Source organism: Caretta caretta, chromosome 6 (genome assembly GCF_965140235.1).
Source record: "Caretta caretta isolate rCarCar2 chromosome 6, rCarCar1.hap1, whole genome shotgun sequence".
Taxonomy (NCBI): domain Eukaryota; kingdom Metazoa; phylum Chordata; order Testudines; family Cheloniidae; genus Caretta; species Caretta caretta.
The window spans coordinates 119,886,754-119,899,834 of record NC_134211.1 but is presented as its reverse complement, the minus strand read 5'-3'; the positions used below and the strand labels follow the sequence as shown (position 1 = coordinate 119,899,834).

The 13,081-nt window shown below is 42.6% G+C and overlaps 1 protein-coding gene across 6 annotated transcripts in view; it reads right to left on the bottom strand.

Annotated features, from left to right (window-relative positions):
- CCDC175 (coiled-coil domain containing 175) overlaps window positions 1–13,081 on the bottom strand; it is a 53,142-nt gene that overhangs the window by 31,554 nt on the left and 8,507 nt on the right. For 5 of the 6 annotated variants that reach the window (XR_012669103.1, XR_012669104.1, XM_075129957.1 and 2 more), the window contains 7 exons: window positions 11,743–11,854; window positions 11,398–11,533; window positions 9,930–10,158; window positions 8,887–9,009; window positions 7,507–7,616; window positions 5,146–5,227; window positions 590–726 (listed from right to left, as the gene is read on the bottom strand). Coding sequence is in view for 4 of the 6 variants with exons in the window: in XM_075129957.1 (XP_074986058.1) it covers window positions 590–726; window positions 5,146–5,227; window positions 7,507–7,616; window positions 8,887–9,009; window positions 9,930–10,158; window positions 11,398–11,533; window positions 11,743–11,854 (929 nt within the window). In the remaining 2 variants the exon portion in view is untranslated. The remainder of the gene's footprint in view (window positions 1–589; window positions 727–5,145; window positions 5,228–7,506; window positions 7,617–8,886; window positions 9,010–9,929; window positions 10,159–11,397; window positions 11,534–11,742; window positions 11,855–13,081) is intronic. The other variant, XM_048852005.2, reaches the window with a different exon arrangement.

Genomic DNA, 13,081 nt, shown 5'->3' with positions numbered 1-13,081 from the left:
TTCTTATTATTCAAGCATGGAATTACTATCTATAGAGATTCTATGGTACCATTTGGTTCATTTATTATTTTTACTTTATTTGACTCTACACTTTTGTTCACATATAGTGCCCCTCCCTGACCAGTATGACCTATTCTGTCTTTCTGATACATTTTGTTCTCTGATATTATTGTGTCCCATTGACTATCCTCATTCCACAAAGTTTCGGTGATGCCTATTACATCAATATCCTCATTAATACGAGGCACTCAAGTTCACCCATCTTAGTATTTAGACTTCTAGCATTTGTATATAAGCACTTAAAAATTTGTCACTTTTTAGCTGTCTGCCATTATGTGAAATAACTGAATGGGACTCTTTTTCATTTGGCTGTTTTCTTATCAGATCCTACCTGTATTTTATCATATTCCATCCTCTCCTCCTTACTAAGATACAGAGAATCTCCATTAATAGATCCTCCCCTACGGGACATCTCTGTCCAAACCACATGCTCCTCCACACCTGTCGGCTTTCCCTCAGCTCTTAGTTTAAAAACTGCTCTACGACGCTTTTAATTCTCAGAATTAAGAAATTGACAGTTTAAACCTACTCTGTTGCTGCCTCGTCCCTTTTTGCATGTAAGTGTTCCTCTTCCGTCAGTAATATTCGATACTGGCTACTTATAAATTTATTTTCATGTTTAAGTTTTCTATTCAGGCCTTCAGCTGTACTTAATTCTTCCTTAGCCTAGAAATAAAGACCAAAGATAGTTACTAAATATTCATTCTAATTCCCAGTCTATTTTACATATATCTAATAGTCATTGTAATAATACTTTGTACAGCCACATCACCTTCCATCAGAAAATCTGAGAGACTTTTACTTAATTAAACTTCACAGCACCCCTGTGTGACCCTAAGAAACCCTCAGTACCAACTAGCAAAGTCTATAACATACTGATCTTCATAATTGTTATAAGATGTATGTACAGATACTATTTAAGGAGCTGTGTATATGTCCCAAAATTGGTGTCCAAGGTAGAGCTGACAAACAGGTTTGGGGTCAGACAAAGGACATTTAGCCACCTGTCTCTCTGTTGACTATGTAGTTTAAGCATGATAAGCCAACACAATGGAAGCCAAATCTGCCTGCAGACTAATCAGGAGTATGTGAAGACACCTGGGAGCCAGCATCCCAGGAAAAGAACCTCAGGGGTCATCCTGACTATGGGGACAAAAACAGCAGTCTTTGGCGTATAAGAGGAAGGCAAGAGGGCAGACATCTTTTTTATCCTTCACCGAGGAAGCAAAAAGAACAGCCCTTTTTGTGTTCATGAAAGTTGGATCCTAGCCATATTGGTTAGTGATGTTGGAAGAAAGCTTTGCGTGAGATAAAACTGCTTTCAGACAGATGTTTAGCCTGTTAAAGTTAAGTTCAGACTATAAGAAGTGTGTTATACTTGTTTTTTTATGTAACCATTTATGTTTCCATCATCCTGACTCAGTATCTCTTAAATCTTAATCTTTGATAATACACTTATGACTATTTCCTTACAAATACAGCTCAGCATAGGAATGTTATAAAGGACCGCATCCTGATTTGCGCCAGTCAAGCTGTGTGTATACTGTTCCCTTGGGAACAGCTTACCTGGTAATTTCTGAGAGTGTCCCATGACAGAAGCCAGATACTACTGGGGGACACTTCAGAGGAGCTCAGGGACTGGGTTGCATCTAGTATTAATCTGCAAGTCAAAGTTAGGGCTGTCATAAGCCCAGAGAAGAATGCTTGAGTGGCTGACAGGCTGGCAGTGTAAGGGAGCTGACACCCAGTTATTACAATTTAGACTCCCTCTCACTGGAAGCAGTGGGTAACAAGGTGACTCTCAGTCTTGGGCACCCCAAGAAAATATCACAACCTGGGACACGCAATAACCCTCATCTATTGTTTCACCCAAATCTTCAGCTCCATTGTAGCACAGCTTCTTTGGAACAGACCCTAGGAAACATTCACCAGTCCACTCTGACCGTTTTGTGCTGCTCCAGCTCCAGACAAAAGCCACAAACCCAATTTAACTGGCTGGTTAAGTCAGGTTTATATCTACTTTGAATCATGGGAGTGATTAACAAAAAAACAACTGCCAGAGCTGTACCAGTGAATTTGGGTCCTTAATTTTACCTGATGATAGCTACTAGAGAAATAAGTTCATTTGCCTAAGAGTGAGCCTGTAGCGAGGCGATGCCTCACTGGTGTGGCGCCTCCTGCTGGTCGTCTTGGGAATTAGCTCATGTCCAGCTCTGGAGCGTCCTCTGCAGGCCAGTGTCTCGCTTGCCACTGGACCCCAGTGCCCTTTACCCTGGGGTTCTGCCCCAGCAGTACCCCCACACTCTGGGTCTCCCCTCCCAGGGGAACCCCCAACCCTCTAAACCCACCTTGCCTCAGTGGCTACTGCCAGTCGTCATATAGCCCCCGCTCACTGGGGCAGACTGCAGTCTGTAATGGCAACTCATCACAGGCAAGGGGGTAGGACCAGTTGTCTCTGCATAACCCGGGGCTGCACTTCTGCAAGCCCAGTACCTGTGTAGGCCTTCACCAAGGCCTGCAGCCTGGGGGTTTACCAGGCGGGAGCTCCCCTTACCCTTCCCCAGCCCTGCTCTGCTTAGGCACCTTCATCTCCCAGGCAGCCAGCCCTTCTCCCTCCAGGTCTAGAGTGAGACTCTTCCCGCTCCTGGCCCCCATCCCTCTTATAAGGGCCAGCTGGGCCCCGATTGAGCTGCCCGCAGCTGTGGCTGCTTTCCCAATCAGCCTTTTCTTATCGGCTTTCAGCCTTAGCCCTCTCCAAGGGCTGGCTTTTAACCCCTGTTCTGCAGGAGTGGGGCAGCCGCCCCACTACAGAGCTGTTTTAAGGAAATGGCATGTATTAAAAAAAGAGAGGATGAAACAGCAGTAAAATCCAAAGGTGAAAACATGCTCAATTTATAGACCATGGTCAGTTATACTATTTCACTTTTTGTCATTGATTCTTGTGCACTGGGACCCACTTATTTAGAGTTTATTACTTCACTCCTATGTAAACAACTCAAACACAATGCTATAGCAGGGTACATCGAAAATAATACCTGCTATAAAAATTGTCTGATTCCCAAGATATGTTTTCTGTGCCCTAAAACAAACATGGATCAAAATAAAACAAATGTTATTTAAACCCTGAACATGCAAAGGATTGTGCCTTGTCAGGCCCCACTTTTGCAAACAATTGCAGTCAATGAGGCTCTGTGCAAGTGTGATGGCTCACCCACTTGCAGCCTCTGGGCCCAAGTGATTACTTGAAAAAAATTAGTCCAATTTTAGAATATTAACCTAGAGTGCACCCACAAATATAACAATAAAAAAAGTGACAAAAAGTAGTTCTGATCAAGAAATAAATGTTCTGCATACACACTACAACATAAAATAATGCTGCTTATATAAATTATACCTATTAACAGATCAGATCACAGGTATTTTGCAGTTATTTATGGCTAATAGATTTGCACTGTATTCATAGTACTATACACCAAAATGGCTTATATACAAAAGCTAATTACAAACGTCACACCATCATGTGAAAGTGTAAAAGAAGGCCAATTGTTCATGATTAAGGCCATGTTTTAGTCACAGGTATTTTTAGTAAAAGTCACGGACAGGTCATGGATAGTAAACAAAAATTCATGGCCCATGACGTGTCCATGACTTTTTTTATATACCCCTGACTAAAAGATGGGGGGTGGGTGGGCACGCCTTGGGGGGGTAGCGTGGGTGCTTGGGGAGTGGTGAGCACAGCGGGGGGGGGGGGGGCGTTGTGGGTTCTTGGGTGGGAGGGTTGGCGAGGCTGGGGCAGGCTCCCTACCCGGCTCCTGAGCTCCATGTGCTGCCTCTGCTCCACCCCAAGCCCCAGTTCTGCAGCTTCCAGTGGTTGGGAACCATGGCCAATGGGAGCTGCGGGGGCGGTGCCTGCCGGCAGAGGCAGCATGTGGAGCTAGGAGCTGAGGGAGGGGAGTTCCTGTAGCCCTGCCAGGGAGCCCACCCTAAGTAAGCACTGCCCTGCACCTGAACCCCCAGCCCTAGGCCCTCCCCCACATCCAAATGCCTGCTGCTGGGGGGCGGGATGGATGAGACTGCCCCAGCAGCAGCCGGTGCAACTGGCCCAGGGGCTGCCTGAGTTGCTCAGGCGGCCCCCCGAGCCAGGCACACTAACCGCTGCAGAAGTCACCGAGGTCATGGAATCTATGATTTCCGTGACAAACACTGAGCCTTATTCATGATTCCTGTTGGCTGTTTAGAGGGATTCTCAGGACAAATTTTTTGGTGGCCTCAGAGTGCAGCCATCAACTCTTGCTGGTGGCCGCTGTCATACTTTTTCCTAAAATACTTAATTAGCTTTAGGAAAAACAAATAAATATGCACATACACATGTCCAAATCATTGTAATCTATTTATTGCTAGCTAGTAAGCCTGTTATAAAAAGTGATATTAACAAACATACACGTACCACTTTTCACAGAAGGCTTACTCACTCCCGGCAAGCCTGTGAACAAATTAAGCCCTAGATGGGGGGTTGGGGTAAGAAGTAGGGGCCAGGGGTGACAGTGTTGGGGGGGTCCAGGGGAGACAGTGGGAGGCCAGAGCCCGAAGCCAGAGCCCAAAGCCCTGTGGCTGGGGATGGAATCTGAAACTGTGTGTCCAGAGCTGGAGCCCGAAGCCCTGTGGCCGGAGCCTGCCACCACGCCACCCCAGGGGTGAAACCCAAAGCCTGAGCCCCACCACACTTGGGAAGGTGGGGGAACTCACCAGTTGCCTGTTCCTCCAGCATTGTGCCCCAGCAGTCTCCAGAGGGGGGCAGGGCCCAACCCCTGCTTGCAGCCCCAGCAGACAACACCAAGGCATTTAATCCAGGAGCAACGGGGGGCAAGGGAGGCGGGCTGCTTTGCCCTCCCCCACCCCCAATCACAGCCCAGGAGGCCGTGGTCGCAAGAAAAACCACTGGTGGCCGCATTTTAGAAACGCTGGCTGTTGGTGTAGTTTTTCAGGCATTTTCATAAACTCTGGTCCAAGATCTCATACATTTCATATATATTCATATATTTTAAAAACCAATGAAGTAGTAAAAAAATATCTTCTACTTCTTACCGTTGCTATATCAATATTTAGATGCTCTCTTTCTTGGGCAATTTTTGATTGCAAAAGGAGGAGGTCAGAATCGAGGCTATATCTATGAAGCAAAGCCAATGCAGACATATTAAGGAGTGAACATGAACAAAGCACTATGACCAATAGCCCATTAAATATTACGTAGTCTTATTCTTATACCTTTAGTGTAAACACAACATACAATTTTTTTGAATACACCTTGAACTTTTATCAAATACAGAGATCTTTTACTCAGCAGTGGGCGTTTCCCAGGTACACACCTGATTAATATACAACTTATGAAGCTGATAAAGCCAGCCAACGACAGTGGGTATGTCTACTCTGCAACCGGAGATCTGATAGCGGCATGTGTAGACATACCTGCACTAGCTGTGGTCTAGCTAGCTTGCTAAAAATAGCAGTGAAAATGTGGCAGCACAGACTTCAGTGTGAGCTATACTAGACTGCCGTGAGACCCTGGGTATCTATTCATGTTGCTAGCTTGCACTGAAGCCTGTGCAGCTGCATCTTCACTGCTAATTTTAACCAATTTAGTTCTAAGAAGGCCTACCCAAACTGCAATTAGCCACAAAATTAGAGCTAGGAGGCCTACCCAAGCTGCAATCACACCTTTGACTGCAGTGTAGACATACCCAGTGATACCAGCCTCGTGGATGGAATACAAATTGAAAACAAATTCATACTTCTTGCTTCTGATGGACATTGTGCGCTTGTGTGTCTTAGAGAGTGTAGGAGAAGCATGACAGCTATTCACTTTCCTTGCTCCTCATGTAGGATTGACCATGGTCAAGCAAGGAACCAGCTGGCCCATCCTCCTAGCTAGAGGAAAAATGTGAGAAGTAAGAAATCTGACAAAGGAGGAAAGAATTTAAGAAAGGAAGAGGAAAAAAACTGCTGGCTTCATAACAAAGAAATGTGGAAACCTGAGAACCTCATGTGGCGTGGGCTTTGGGATCTGTGCCATTTACAGGGAAAGAAGGAACATACTACGGCAGGTCTTCAGTTTAACTTAACTGACTAAGGCCCTTGCCCATTATATAATATGAGGTGGAGCTAGAGATAATGGCAAGAAAATGTAGAGCAAAAAAGGCACCTCACACAGTTTGGGGACTATAAAATATAACAATCATACAAAGGGAATGCTTTTGTCATACCAGCCAGTGAAATTCACTGCAGCATGTCACAAAGGCCCTGAGCCTGTGAACATGTATACATGTGCTTCAATTTATTAGTATGAATAGTCCCACTGAAGTCAACACTCATGGTAGTAAAATGAAGCATGTACATAAATGTTGACAGGTCAGAGCCATGTTCGGGTACTGGACTGCAGCTGGATTTTGAAAAGATGCACGTAGTCATGCCAGCTAGGAAAAGGGTAGTCAAAATTCAGAGTTCAAGGCAATAAGCTCCCAGGATTAATATTTTCCCTACGGTTAGGTGCTTTTGCCTTCCTCCAAAGCATCAGGTATTGGCCATTGGTGGAGGCAAGATCTTGGATTTCAACTGGAAGTCTGATTTGCGAAGAAAATTTCCATGTTGTATTTTTCCATTAACTAAAAAACCACTTAATTTCAAAATTGTTAAAAAGCTCAGAGAAATTACTGAGAATGTGTACATTTCACTATCACCCTTCAGTCGGGGTAATCTGGTAGCCAAATGATGAGCTCAGTAGTACCATTTAAAGTAATCCATGGCTCAGCTTCCTCCCTGCCCCTTTGGGGGTACATGGAAGGAGTGTCCCTGCCCTACAGAACACAGGGATTGTAGCTGTGCAGGAGGGCAACAGAGTGCATTGGTGGTGACGTGTACCCTCCCCAGCCCACACACGAGGAGCAGCTGGGCACAATTCTAGCCCTATGTACACTGTATGTGAATATTTATTCTATGGCAACTACCTCAAATTCACCAATATATCATTTGGGTTACTTTTCGTGTGTGTGCGCCCACTGAAATAAATGGAAAGAAGCCCACTGACTTCAGTGAACACTCGATTGGCCCCTAAAATATTGCTATTTTGAATGAAGTCAGCCATTCTGTCTTTATAAACAATCACACAAACAGAAAGACTGACAGGTGACCTGCAATATTTTAGAAAGAGGGGTAGTTTGATTCCCAGGAATAGCACTGGATTGTGCAACCAATGAACAGATTAGATACCAAAGCCACATTTATAAATACAATAGCTGACTTGAAGTTACTTACCATTCCATATATTCAATTATTCAAATAATTTATTAAATCTGGCTGGTTACAAAAAAATACTGTTGTTAACTCCTTAAAGATTACAGAAATATTAAATGCCGATACAAGTTTAGCAAAGAGTACAATCAAATCACTTACTTCCTTTTGCAGAGTTCCAGCTTTTCCGTTATTTTAAGTTCTAATTCCATTATTAGTTGTTCGGTTCTTTCTTTCAGTTGTGCTATCTGAACTTTCTCATTAAAAATAGTCTATTAAAATTAATTTAGTTAGTACTGATATACAATATTTCCATAAATAGTATTCACATTATTCATTTACTGCTACTTTTTTTCTTTTTTAAAGACCATGTAATTTTTGCATATGATTTTTGTATAACTTTTTAATATTTATTCTGAAATGTCACAAACAAAACCATTAGCCAATATACAAAAAAAAGATATTTAAGGTACTAGTCAAGCCAGTGCTTTTCTATATGTACTCTATTTTATCACTAACAGTGTTAATAAAGACAGGTTTCAGAGGAACAGCCGTGTTAGTCTGTATTCGCAAAAAGAAAAGGAGTACTTGTGGCACCTTAGAGACTAACCAATTTATTTGAGCATGAGCTTTCGTGAGCCACAGCTCACTTCAATAAACTTAATAAACTGAGTCACAGTGGTAACCAAAAGAGATTTAAAGATCTTTGAGCTACGAACACTATCCTCTAACTTGTCTTCGCTGCAGAGTTAACTTGAATTATAATTTGAGTTTAGCCCCTAACTCAACACCTGTTCACACACAAAAGCCTTAACAAGTGCAGTAGTGCTTTTAACTCAAGTTGGCTGACCCATCAGGAAGTATGAGCCGACCCATCAGCTGCTAATCCAATCACTCTGTGATGCTCATGTGTTATTTCACCATGTCTGCCCTTCAGGGTCCTGTAGCAACATAGCTGTGCCAGCACAACTCCACAGTGTGCTCGCAGCCTACAGCAACAGAAGGAATTTTTCCGTCATTGTAGAAACATCACCTTCCTAGGCAATGGTAGCTAAGGCCATGTCTGCACTACAGTGGTCGCAATTCGCTGCTCCAGGCCAACGGGAGCTGCTGAAATCCGCGCTGGCACTGGCCTGGAGCAGCGAACCCTTGGCCTGGAGCAGCGATCGGCCAAACCTGCGGATGCGGCAGGTAAACAAACCAGCCTGGCCTGCCAGGGGCTTTTCCTGCTCAACCAGCGGAACAAGTTTGGGAACCACTGTGCTATAGCAATACTGGTATAATTCCCCCATGCGGACACTCTATTCCAGAACAAAAGTGACTTTATTATGGAATAATTACTGGTTAATAATGCCGGTTAATTTCCTCATGTAGATAAGTCCTTAGCTCTTTCATTCTTTCTTCATAGAAGCTGGTCCCTCCAGCCCTCTTCTCTCAACTCCCTCCAATTTGTCTAGCTACTAAATTCAAAGTTGATGCCCTTTACAGTAAAAATTTGCATTGAAATAAGAACTCTATTGCGAGAAGCTATTTTCTCCTTACCGCTGTATTTTGAGCTATCTCAGACTGCACAGCTGATAGCTTTTTGGACAATTCTTCAAATTCATCCTTTTTTCCTGAAGTTTTTGCCTTCTGAAGATCAAGTTTTGTTTTCATCTCTGCGTTCTACATTTAAAAATATAACCAGCTTTACAAGCTACTATGTATTGCTTAACTAAAGAAGAAAGTCTCTATATTTGTAAATAGGGCAGTCTCTGGAGCCTTTCAATAAAAATTATACTAGAAGAAAAGAACTTTCTATAGGGGCACTGTCTATAATTTGTGTGTACAAACCCTACAGGAAAATCCTATTAATAATTCATTAAAATACAGTATTAATTTAGGCTCTGACCCAGCAAAGACTTACGCACATGCTTAGTTTTATATGCTATAAACAGTCCCACTAACTTACATAGGACTACTCACAGTGCATAAAATTAGGCACGTGATTAGGTTCTGGCAGTACTGGGCCTATAATTTGTTCTACAGAAAAATATTTTTGTCAAACTAAAAGAATATAACATCCTTTAAGAGGTATTTTATGGCATTTTTCAAAACAGAAATCAAGAAAGACAAAATATAAAAGCTATAAAATAAAGATATTTTTCTCCTTTCTCTCTCCTCATATTAAAGTAATTAAACATGAGTCAAAATTCAATAGGCAATTTAAGAGAATATAAGAAATTGTGTGTATATATATATATAAAAGCTCTTATATTCTCTTAAATTCTATCACGTGTGTGTGTTTTGCACCCCCTCTCCAATACAAAGAGTTTGTTAGAAGTCACTTTTCTGTTGTACTGGTATGAAGACATAATTTGACTCCACGAGAGCAAACTGTGTAAAATGTTTAGCATAAATATTATTATGATTTATTATTTGTATGATCATAGTACTAGGGAGCCCTACTCATGGACCAGGACCCCATTGTGCTGGGCACTGAACAAACATCAACATTTCAGTATAATTCCTAAAACCATTTCAGTTTTGCAGCTATATTAACCTGTATACGTTTATGAGTCTGGAGTACAGTGCATGATATTTACCTTTCTAGCCCACACTTCTTTTTCATCATTAAATATTTTTATTTCTTTAGCTAGAACATCTTTCACTTCTTGCACAGCATTCGTTAGGTTGATTATTTCTTGTTCTGCATCCCTTTTTTTGTTGCAAAACTCATTTAAAAGTATATTTGTGTTAGCTTTTTGTGCCATCTGCTGGTTCAGTAAGGCTACAGCTTCTTCATGCTGGACCCACAGCCACTCTTGCTCCTTACTGGCAAAAATAAATCAGAGACAGATTATACTGCATACCTGCCATAAGGATTAAAGTCCTGGTCCAAAGCCTGCGGAAGTCAGTAAAAACACTGCAGTGTAGCTCTAGACCTGAACCTTTATTTTCTACCTTTCAATACAGTAAAGCTTACATTCATGACTCTGACAACTATAGCACCATATAGATATAAAATATAGGTACAGAAGTGCATATAGAATTGCCTATCATTAAGACTATCTAAGCCTGTCCATTTTAAAGGTTAATTTTCAGTTGCTTATAACATTCTCAAAGTTTTACTTTTTCAGGTGTGAATATTTTCTGAAAGTTTAATAAGAAATAGATGAACTGGTTTCCAAAACAGAAGGAATGAAAAAAAATCAGTTTTCCTGCAGTAAAAAACTACGCTATGATCTCTTTTTGAACAACTCTAGCTCCTTGGCAGAAAGTGACAGGAACATAAAATCTGGCATGGACAAAGCAAATGCCCCTACATCTCAATGGGACAATGTGGAAAAGGAATCTCCATGAGGGGGTGTTTGCAGAGATTTTGGCCTGGTCTACAATTAAAGTTTATACCAATATAGTTATGTCACTCAGGGAAGTGGAAACTTCACACCTCCTAGCCAGGATAGCTATGCTGACAAAATCCCCAGTGTAGACACAGTTGTGCTGACAGACAAGGGGGTCTGTTGGCATCACTAATGTTGTTTGCAGAAGTGGTGTTCCCATACTGGCAGAACTCCTCCTTCTGTCACTGTATGTTGCGTCTATACTAGGAAGTTATGCTGACACAACTATGCATGGCATTGCCCCCAAAGCATTAGGGGACTATCTCAGCATAAACACCTAACTCAGAGCTCTCTCCCACAGGTGGTGATCTGGGGCTGCAAATTTAAAACTATCCTTATTTCTGACTGTCCTCTGACATTCACTGTTGCAGGCAGAAGGCTCTCCCTCTGCCGCTGTCATCATAGCCAGATCTGTAGACACTTTTCCATAAGCCAATCTATCATTACAGCAAGGGGCAGATGGCATCAGGCTCAGGCAGTGACAGCAGCTCAATAAACAAGATCTTCAAAAGCAGGGCTGCTACTGCAGCAAAGAGCTGCCTAGGAAGATTTGCAGCTCGCTGCAAAAGCGAGGGACAAGCACTCGTTCACCAGGCTCTGATTCCATTTCATTTCTCCTTAATACTCTATCAATATGATTTACTGAACCTTGAAGCTAATACATACATACCACATAGCAGCATTCTGTGTTTCACAAAGGATTTGTTCCCGATTCAGTGATTCGATTTCACACGTGATGTTTTTCAGTGCAGTCTGTAATTGATTTATCTTAGCAGTACTGGATTCACGGGCCGCAGCAACAAGAGCTAGAAATATAACATGTGCAGTTGTTGCAAAAAACCAAACAAACCTGTATAACAACAATCTGAATATGGCTTATTTTCTGTAATCTTTAATGCATTACTGTAGGAACTGTCAACTATAGGTCCCCAGCTGCGATTCTCTTACTTTATTTATATTTATTTCTATTTTGTCTCCCCACTTATATTCTCAGAGTTGGTTAACTTGACACTACCTTCCAACTCCTTGGTAACCATTTCTGGAAGATTCTGGAGTTTTAAACGGAGATTACTATTTTTTATAGTCTCCTCTTCTAGAAGTTCAAGGGTATGTCTTCTTAATTTTTCCTGACAATTAACAAATAGATGATCACGTAAAGGTTAGATTCAACCTCAATCACTTAACAGAACAATATGTGAAAAAGTGCTTTGGGGCTACTAAACTCTTAATTCTCCCCCTTTATACATGGCTACCCTAGCCTAGGCACTCCCACCCTCCAAAAAACCTTGTCCCATGGAGGGCTGGCCAGAGCCATGTTGGTGTGGCAGCTCCAGGCTTCTCATGTGGGACAGTTCTTAAAGGGACAGACCCTCTCCCCACTCTAAAAGCTGTGTTGGGCGAGCAGCTGCGCAAGAACAACATTGTTGGGGCAGATCCTGGCTCTCAGCTTCTGGGGTTTTTTGGGGGGAGGGACATTATTTAAATGTCAGAAAAAACCCCTCAAATCCTGGGCTAGCACACTGGCAGGTCAGCTCCTGGCTATGAACCCCTAGGGTGTGTGTGTTGGATGCACCCTTAAATAGGCACCCATCAAAGCTAGGCTGGAGTCAGTGCTGAGAGGAGCTCTTAAAGGGGCAGACCCCCTGAAACTGTATGGGAGGGGAGGGAGGGTTGGATCAATGCTGTGCTGATACAGCTTCCAGCTGGAGGTGGGTGAGGAAGAGTGGCTGATCCATAAATAAGCGGTGACCTAGGCGATTGCCTACAAGACAATTAGGTGGTTGCCTAATGCCTGACCTGCCTTTTTGTGCCTTCCCTTCAGTTTTGCTAACGGCTATCTTCACCAGCCTAAGCAAGATGGAAAGAAAAGAGGTAGCCCAAGCCCATTCCTCAAATACTCAATTCTACATGCCTACACTTACACCCAGTACACATTGCTCTCCTTAAGTGTAGAAAGACTGAAGAGCTGGCAATAATATACAAGAAACACAATGAAAATATGAAGGTTTCACTGGAGAGGAATTATAGCCTCAATTAGCAGTAAAAGTGAAAAAGAAAACACTTTTACTGAACTGAGCTAGTGACATAAAAATAACTCATGAGTAAGCTGATTAATAAGATGAATAAGGCTAAGATTTAGTCACGGGTATTTTTAGTAAAAGTCATGGACAGATCACGGGCAATAAACAAAAATTCATGGCCCGTGACCTGTCCATGACTTTTACAATATAAATACCCCTGACTAAAACTTAGCAGCTCCTGGGGCCATGGGGTGCTGCTGCCCTGGGGAGCCCCAGAACACTGTTGCTCTGGGGGGGTCCCAGGGACCAATGGCTAGCTCCTACACTGGCCGA